This window comes from Platichthys flesus, chromosome 10 (genome assembly GCF_949316205.1).
Source record: "Platichthys flesus chromosome 10, fPlaFle2.1, whole genome shotgun sequence".
In the NCBI taxonomy this organism is placed as follows: Eukaryota; Metazoa; Chordata; class Actinopteri; order Pleuronectiformes; family Pleuronectidae; genus Platichthys; species Platichthys flesus.
The window spans coordinates 26,186,321-26,195,899 of NC_084954.1; the positions used below are offsets into that span (position 1 = coordinate 26,186,321).

Consider the following 9,579-nt stretch of genomic DNA (forward strand, 5'->3'; position numbering starts at 1 on the left):
TTGTCTTTATACAACATATTCCAAGGATCATACAACTCACTGTACTTCTTCACTTCAATTATTAATTTAATGTCATCCATGTTGAAGAACTTCTCCGCTGTTTGCTCCCTTAAATGTCGGGTGTTGAGGGTAAATTACGTATTCTCCACTCAAGCCTATTTGGAGAACATTCCAAATAGGCTTGAGAACATTCCCGTTAAAAAAAAAATGGACAGACGACGAAGGAGACCATGCTGAAGAAGCGTGTTCATCTGAGGCATTAGAGAAAAGAGACTGGGGGCCCAAGCGCTCTTTGGTGATGTGGTTGATTACGTTACTGTTGATCATCTGTCCATCATCGTATAAAGCCCCCCCTGACAATTTGATTGGTCCGAACAGCTTCTGTTCGGGCATAGTTTCTCCCAAACGGAGCGATGCCAGACCGAACTTCCCGACCTCAAGTGTTGTGGGCGGGGCTAAGTTCGTCTGCCATCCAGGCTAGGGAAAGACTAGTTCTGACCATATTCACATTTTCTCCAACTTCAGAGCATTGGTTAGCTTTGTTTTGCTATTAACACCTTTACAGCAAATTTGCAATTGGACAGGAATCTGGTTACAATTGTTTGCTGTGGTGAGCATTTCCCGCTAACTAATTTGCAGTCCATACATCAGCCAAATATTCAAAAATAATTAATGTAAAACATCTGCTAACCTCATACAGTGTTGGTGTGTGCTGTTTAAGAGTCCTCTTTTGTATGTGTTGTCAAAGTTGTTTGGGGGTTTGCAGGGGAACACAGGACACTGCAAATCCAGAAGGAATGAGTTTGAGGCGTGGCTTTGCAAAGGGAATAAACTCCTCTCAGGGATCCTCAGCACCAAGAGAGCAACCCTCAGTGCCAAAGAACTCAAGATCCAACAGAACACACTTGAAGTAAGTGTCTTTTAACATTGAATCAATCAGGGTTTCTAAAACAGGAGGTCGCTTTCACTGTGTCTTCTTCCAGCTTCTGGTGTCTCACTTCCTGTCTTTGATTGTTAACTTTAATCCTCATGTGTTTCACCTGTGTGTAATTGCCCCTGCCTTCCTTCTGTGTATTTAAGCCTCTGTTTCCCTCTGTCTGGGGTTGGGTCGTTAGTTGTTTCTCCACACGTCGTGAGATATGGTGTGTCTGTTCCTGCTGTCTCGACCAGCTTCTACTGCTTCCTCGTTCCTTGTTCTCCATGCGCTTTGTCGCCAGTGTTACTAGTGTTAGTGTTCCTGTTTTGTTTTTGTCTTGTTTAAAGCCTTTTTTTATATTAAATACCTTTTTGTTTGCAACCTCTGCATCCTGGGTCCATCTCCTCCCTCAAACCGTAACAACCGTGTGTCTTTAAGATGCACTTTTTGTTTTTTAATTAAAATGCATCTAATTGAGTGTAAAAGTTAATATTTCCCTCTCTAGCGTTTCCTCGATTTGGGTCGCGGCTTGTCATAAAGGGGTGAAGGTTGGTCCCGAAGCCAGACCAGTTGAGAACCACTGCTCTAGGCATAATTGCTTAACAAACTCTACAGAAGACTGCAAAGATTGTACAACAAAACAAGCATTTTAAGCAGTTGCAAGAAACTCTACGCAAACTTCTGTTTGGATCCGGGGGGCACTGCACAGCTCCACTTGTTTGTTGTGATTTACAATTATAATTCCCTATTTGTTGTTGTGTTTTGCTTTTTGTTGTTGTGTTTGATATTTGCAGTTGTTATTCCATATTTGTTGTGCTGTTTGGCTTTTTGTTGTGTTTTGTAATTTGCAGTTCATTCCCTATTTGTTGTGTTTGGCTGTTTGTTGTGTGTTTTTTGATTTGCCATTGTGATTCTACTGGATCCTGATGCAGGCTCTGCAGGCAGGAGTGGTCTGGGGTCAAGAGCAGTTTGAGCTGTTACTTAAGGAAAAGCAGTGCAGAGTGTCTGGCTCTGATTCAGCAGAGGATGTGGGTCTTGAGGAAATTCGCTACAACTGGATGCTCTACAAGTCCAAACTGAAGGATGTGGGAGACATGAGAGCTAGGAGCAATGCTAAGGTGAGGAGAACTTATCACTTCAGAGTCCAAAGTGCCTGCTTTGAGTGTTGAGAATAATCTCAACTGCCTGTTCATGAGAAACGCAAACCTGGCGAAGGGCCTTGTTTCAAACACATTTTACATTAACTTGTTGTTCACCATATGTTATTTTGTTCTCTTTAGATATTTTTTCAATATATTGTCTTAACTTTTTCTTTAAGGCTATCAAGCCTGACTATCAAAACACTTTTTGTCAGGATGTCAACTGTAATAGATGCATGAAAAACACATCTGTTATAAATTTATTTTAAAGTTACTTCCTGGCAATATGCCAACTCTATCAACTTGTGACTCTGATTAATCATTAATGAGAGAGAGCAGAGGGGACTGGTTACTTTTGGTACCTTGTGACATTACAGCCTGTGGTCAGGGTGACCAATGCTGACTGCAAGTCACTCAGGTGTTGAAGACCTGGGAGACTGTGTGAGTCCTTGGCGCTCTCCTTTTTTCTTCAGGACAAAAGAGACGTGGTCAGGCTAAAGGCCAAATTATACTCGTGTTGCACGGACGCACGCAAGACACGCAACACGCCCCTTTCGAGCCCTCTGGTGGCTTGCGTGCGTCCGCCAATTTTTCTAACTATACGACAAAACGACGCGAGCCTCACGCAGCCCGCAAGGCTTGTGATTGGTCGGCTGACTACATCCCGTCCGGAGTCTAGTTTCTGGTTTCATGCCCCACAATACGCGGAAATCACGGAAGATTTAGAAGAACGAATATGGACCAAATAAAAGAGCACTTGGCAGAAGAGATCCGAAAGTATGACCACTTATATAACCCGTCACTGACTGGCCGATTTGTCCGTCAGAAATAGGCTATGAGGAGCCAGAGTGGCGATGTAAATAAACATTCGACGAAGAAGAAGACGTCTCTTCTTTGTGTGTTTTGTTTTCGAAAAAAAAAGTTACTCCGCCTAGTGTTCTGGCGGTGAATTGCGTTGCAACACGCGCAACACGTTTAGGAAGCATAAACCAAAACGGATCCGTCGATGCAGCTGCGTGGCCTTCCACGGTTGCAGTCGCAGGACTATAATTAGGCCTTAAGGGTACACATGTAAGCCTGTATATTGTTCAGCAATAGTAGGTCCCAACACTATCTTTCAGTAAACCCTCAAGTAAAGGCAAAATGCCCCCAAAAATCCTTAACTTTTTTGGTACTTTTTCCGATGGTAGGAACCCACTGCCAGGTGCGAAAAAGACTAAATACATTTTGCTTAGCGGACCCTCCACTCATTCTGTAGGAGTCTTACTGTGACAGCACAATTGTCATTTTACTAAGTATTTTGTCGAAATAGTACTCAAAATGCACTCACATGTATTAGCAAAAACAACAATCCTCCATTAATTTTACACTTGCTGTGATGTCACTGATGGAGACTCTATTAGAGACATTGATGATGGGGTGACATGACAGTCGTATCTCAGAGAATGTTGCTTTTTTATAATAATGATTATCTTTATTTATATAGCACTTTTAAAAACAGACTTTACAAAGTGCTTTGATAACAACGTAAGAAAGTAAATAAAAAAATAAACACGTAAAAGCAGTAAAATGAAAATAAAAATAAGTTAAAAAGTACAATAAAAGGTGTAAACAAAATAATAAAATCACAGTAAAATCACTATCACATCAACGCAAGTCTATATACATTTTAAGAAGTAATTTTAAAAAGTCAGTGACTGCTAGCTTTATCTACGGTGGCACTGAGAGCTCAACGCACTGCAACTTAAGAAAACACATGCAAGTCGACAGAACACAAGCAAAGTAAGAAGACATCTTCATCAATTTCACAACACGTTACAGAAACAGGCTGCAAATGCAGACACGCGAGATAAACATTAGTGAGTGCTGTTTTAACTAAATTTATCGGGGCAGAGCATTGAATCACAGATAGTTTGTTGCACTTTTGGAGGAGCACGAGACTAAACATGGTGACATAGGTTACCACACAGCGGTCTGATGGCTCAGTCTGGGCAAAGTGCTTAAAAGCGTATGAGACCAGAGATTCGAGAGTTTTGTGAAAAGAAGGGCAAGGACATCCGAGATCTCTCTATCCACCTCAGACATTCAACCTGACTTCAGAGCACTTGTTCATGCCCAACAAAGACTAGGTTTCTCTCACTGAACAATAAAAAAGAAGAGAAAACAGCAAATGGGGTGATTAGACTACGTGCTAATATTAATAGCACTTTGTATAAAGTAAATTTAATGCTGATTCTTGATTATTACATTACATTTCATTTAGCTGACGCTTTTATCCAAAGCGACTTACAATAAGTGCATTCAAACCCGAGGGTACATACCAAGGACGACAAGAATCAAGAAAGTCCAATTTCTTCAAATAAAGCAAAACTACAAAGTGCTATAAGTAAGTGCCATTTAAGTGCTGCTAGAGTGTTAGTTTCAAAAAGTTGTTAGTGTTTTTTTTTTTTTTTTATTATTATTCAAGGTAAAGTCGGAAGAGGTATGTTTTTAGTTTTCGGCGGAAGATGTGTAGACTTTCTGATGTCCGGATGTCAATGGGGAGCTCATTCCACCATTTAGGAGCCAGGACGGAAAACAGTCGTGTTTTTGAAGAGTGTTTAGCTCGCAGTGAGGGAGCAAGTGAATTTAGGTTGGTTAAAAACCAGTCTAGCTGCTGCATTCTGGATGAGCTGCAAAGGTCGGATGGCAGTAGCAGGTAGACCTGCCAGGAGGGAGTTACAGTAATCTAGACGTGAGATGACCAGAGCCTGGACCAGAACCTGCACCGCCTTCTGAGTGAGAAGGGGGCGTATTCTCCTGATGTTGTACAGCATGAATCTACAGGACCGTGTTGTTGCAGTAATGTTGGCAGTAAGGGAGAGTTGGCTGTCGAGTGTTACGCCCAGGTTCCTAGCCGTCTGAGTGGGGGTTAACACAGAGTTGTCAAAGTTAATAGTCAGGTCGTGGATGGGAGAGTCTTTCCCTGGAAGGAAAAGTAGTTCAGTCTTGTCAAGGTTAATCTTCAGGTGGTGTTGAGACATCCACTGAGAGATGTCGGTCAGACAGGCAGTAATTCATGCTGCTACCTATGTTTCTGATCAGGGAAAAGACAGGATTAGTTGGGTGTCATCGGCATAGCTATGGTAGGAAAAGCCGTGTGAGTGAATGACAGAGCCGAGGGAGTTGGTGTACAAAGAGAAGAGGAGAGGACCAAGGACAGAACCTTGAGGGACCCCAGTAGTGAGGGGACAAGGTTCAGACACAGATCCTCTCCAAGTTACCCTATAAGTGCGTTCAATGAGGTAGGAAGAGAGCAGGGAGAAAGCAGAGCCTGAGACACAGAGGTCCTGAAGGGAGGAAATAAGGATCTGGTGGTTCACTGTGTCGAATGCAGCAGAGAGGTCTAGAAGGATGAGGACAGAGGAGAGAGAGGCTGCTCTAGCAGTGTGAAGCTGCTGAGAGACAGCAAGGAGGGCAGTCTCAGTTGAGTAACCTGCCTTGAAACCAGACTGGTGAGGGTCAAGAAGATTATTGTGGTTAAGATAGGAGGAAAGTTGATTAAAGATAGCACGCTCAAGAATTTTGGAAACAAAGGGAAGGAGAGAGACAGGTCTGTAGTTATTTACTTCAGACGGGTCCAGAGTGGGTTTCTTCAGGAGAGGATTTACTCTTGCCTCCTTCAGAGAATTAGGGAAGCAGCCAGTTGACAGGGAAGTGTTGATTAGATGGGTAAGAAAAGGAAGAAGGTCAGGGGCAATAGACTGGAGAATGTGAGAAGGGATGGGGTCAAGGGGGCAGGTGGTCGGGCGGGCGGAGGTTACCAAGGTCAGAAGTTGATTGGGAGACAGGGGGGTGAAAGAGGAGAGCGAAGGGGATGAAGATGAAGTTGTTGGAAGTGTGGTTATAGAAGGAGGAACTCCTAACACCCCCCAACACGTGCACTGAAGTCAATTACTCTTTTTGCAACCCCCCCCCCCCCTACTCATATGTGCTTTAAATATATTTATTAATAAACTGAAATAATTATTCATCTGCTGCTATTGTCCTGTACATATATTCGTCATATAAGTATTCACCTTAACAACCCATTATCTCTATATATTTATATTAATCTGCTGCATATGTATTTTCATACAGCACAGTATTTATTAATCTAGTGAAACCTTGTCCTGTATATATATATTCTTATCTTCTTTTCTGTACATAACTTTACATCTGTATTACTTACATCACTTCTTATTTCATAAACGCACAGATGGGGATGAAAACAGTACCCTTCTTCTGGCTAGGTGGCAGCCTAGCCAGATGCTTCAATTTAGTGCAATTTGAGTGTGTATGTGTTTTAACCCTGTGTTGCTGCTGTTGTTGCAGAAGCCCGGGTTGTTGCAGCGGGTATGTCGGCTGGCTTTTATTCTATGGATCCCTCTACTGGCACTGCTGCTCCTGTTGTTCCTCCTGCCCCTCATGGATGAAGGCAACAGCTGCTCGTTCTCCAACAACTTTGCCCGATCCTTCAACATCATGCTTCGCTATGACGGACCTCCACCCACATAACCATCTTACAGCCATGGCCTATGTAGAACATTTTAACTGTAATTATTGAGGTTCCACATTCGCCTGCCCTTTGATCATCATCCATGACTATTGCACCACGAATAACAAGACACAACCTTAATATTTCAGTTCAATATAAAGGCTGTGACACTTCAAACCCTTTGATCTTGTGATTATACTAGTTTCACTACCAGTACTCTTAAACTAATTTCAGTATATGTTAGGAAATAAAGATTAATATTTTGTATCCTTTTATATTATTTATACAAGAATGGACTTAACATTACCTGGAATAACCAAACCAACCATGTATGCACCCTGCATTCATACATTCTTGGCTGCTTTGTCAAATGTCTGTTCCGTTGGACTTTAAAGAATATCATAATACCTACCACAAAGGCTTAACAAGACTGTATTTCAATTCTAAATCCCATACTCATTTCAGGAATTTCCATATACTGTAAAATATGACTGGAAGATTTAATATTTACAACCCTCATATCATTTTTTATTACTTTTTAGTTCTATGCCTGCCAAAAATTTAAATGTGGTTGTTAGTCAAATCCTAAAATCAGTGCTCAAAATTATTTTGTGGTCTTGCATATTAGACTTTAAGAACTCTAATATTAGCAGAGAATTCATAACAGCTAATCTGCATCTATTCAAAGCAAACATACTCATTCAGGTTAATAATTTTATATTAGGTCATTACTTATAAAGCTTTATATGCTCTAATGATCAGAAAACGCATTGCTTTCCGTATAATATGGTCTATTTTCTTGTTTAAGCTCCTGTCTCTTCGAGGCCCCCTCTTGATAATGGCCAGTCTTCTCTGATTGGCTACATTGGCTGTGTTGAGATAGGTAGGAAATGTAAACCCCGCTCTTGCTTTAGTTGCCTGTGTTAGGAGATGTGCCAGACTGACATTACATCACATGACAGTCAGTGATGTCATGTGACATCACAATACCCAGAAGTATCGGCAGGACTACAATGTACCACACAAGAGGAAAGTGAAAAATCTATTCATGTTTCAGTAAGACTAAAGCAATTTATATTAGTTATTTCTTTGAAGCTCTTTTTAACTGTACAACCACCTCATGATAGCTGTTCTTTCCTGGGATGCTATTTAGGTTTGAACATGGTGATAGATCATTTTCACAGCCTAATCCACCAGTGAAAACATTTACAAAGCAATACACCTTTGCCTCTGTTAATTTTGTTGACCAGTGTGCTGTTTATGCCAATGCCTGAGCAACAATATTTTGTGCAGATCCGCATATGTATAGCTTGTATTAAATCTTATATTCCATCTCTCTTCACACCAGGCACACTCCTAAAAGCTCACTCCCATCACCTCAACACACGATCACATAGACTGTTAGTTTCCCTTTTTGGGTTGTTTATATTACTGATATAGTAATATAGATTTGACATTTAAAGACAGATACTTAATTCATTCCCATGGGGACATTGTGATATCAAGTAGCTCACAAAGAAGACATTGAGACACAATAAGTCAAAGACATCCAAATTAGACAAATATCTGATTGATAAAATAAATAGATAAATGATAGCTAGAAGAAGTTAAATTATAAAAGTCCCTAAAACAGTGTTTGTATAAATATAAATATAATATAAATCTCATTTAGCGACTCATGAGTATCTTGATACTGCAATAGAGCCTTTGTGCGTTGTGTAACTTCACACTTGTTAAGGTATGTGTGTAAGTACTTGTTCAATTCTGCTTCGGTTTAGACATAATTGTAAATCTCACGAAAGTAAATAAGACCCCACTGCCTAGATATTGCTATGCAATAATACAATGTAGATTCAATTTGGTTACAAAACTGTCGGTGCCATTGTTTCAAAAATCTAAGTTTGAGAACTATAAACTTTACCTTCAGGAGTTTGCTTATGCACACTTGTAACTTATGAAGATACCGTGACCTGGATGACTAACTTTCAAATTATAATTCAGATGCAGATAGCTGCCAACATAGATCAAGCAAAGCACAGATATTCATTAGCTTGATCCGACCTTACATCAGAAGTGGAAACACAGAGTTAATATCATATACATTATCACCAACAAGCCTATGGTGTGTATGGCAATGTTGAGTGCTTTTAAAATGTAGAAATATGCTATATGCAGCACCTTTAAAGTTAACAGACTCACCACGAATTGAAGCAGTATTTATTTATCATGGTCTCAGATTTGTATGTATGCCTAGGTCGCTTGTACTCTGCCATAACCATATGTAGTTATTCAGTATATAGCCTTATAAACCACTTGTTTACTATATAGCATTTATACATCCATGCTAAATATAAAGCTTAGTCCTGTCATGCATGTTAATGTAGTATTACATGCAAAATCCAGTGTCCCTTTAAAGAAGACTATGCAATGCCTGGACAAAATTATTTCTTATGCCATAAAAAATTTTTACATGAATATCCTGAGCACAACTGGTGTGTGTGTGTGTGAGACAATCAAATAGATAAAAGCTCAATTTCAATGTCACATTTGTTGGACTACAAATGTTATGCAAAGATGACCTATATGCCAGTGCCTTCTGTCAGTTTTAGCTATTGCTTATGAAGAAGAATGTCAAGTTAAAGCTTTTTTGAAAAAGAAAAAAAGATCTTTAATTAAAGGTTTGAAATTGGAAAAAAAACTGTTTGAAAGAACTTGTATTTAAACAATGTTATTTTTAACCTGATGAAATAAATCTATTTACCTATTCTGAGCTGTTTATTTTTGTATGGTTTGAGTGTATTGTGTTTCAAGAATATGATAATTTCACCATTGTTGTATGGTTAATGGTTCTGACCTGTAGTTGTTTGTATTTTTCAACTAATTTCAATCAGTACAATTTCAACAAACAAACAATAACCAAATCAAATCAGAATTTGTTGCGACTACCCTTTGCCTTTAAAAATAGCTTCAGTTATCATAAGTACACCCACACAGTTTTTCATGGTGCT

The 9,579-nt window shown here is 39.8% G+C and overlaps 1 protein-coding gene across 3 annotated transcripts in view; it reads left to right on the plus strand.

The window, feature by feature from the left end:
- syne3 (spectrin repeat containing, nuclear envelope family member 3) overlaps positions 1-9,341 on the plus strand; it is a 57,085-nt gene extending 47,744 nt beyond the window's left edge. The window contains exons 15-17 of one of the 3 annotated variants that reach the window (XM_062397926.1): positions 749-910; positions 1,849-2,034; positions 6,409-9,341. In XM_062397926.1, coding sequence (XP_062253910.1) covers positions 749-910; positions 1,849-2,034; positions 6,409-6,591 — 531 coding nt within the window. In that variant the 3' untranslated portion in view covers positions 6,592-9,341. Of the gene's footprint in view, positions 1-748; positions 911-1,848; positions 2,035-6,408 lie in introns of those variants that run through there. The other 2 variants (XM_062397927.1, XR_009922111.1) reach the window with 2 other exon arrangements.
- Positions 9,342-9,579: the final 238 nt, after the last annotated feature.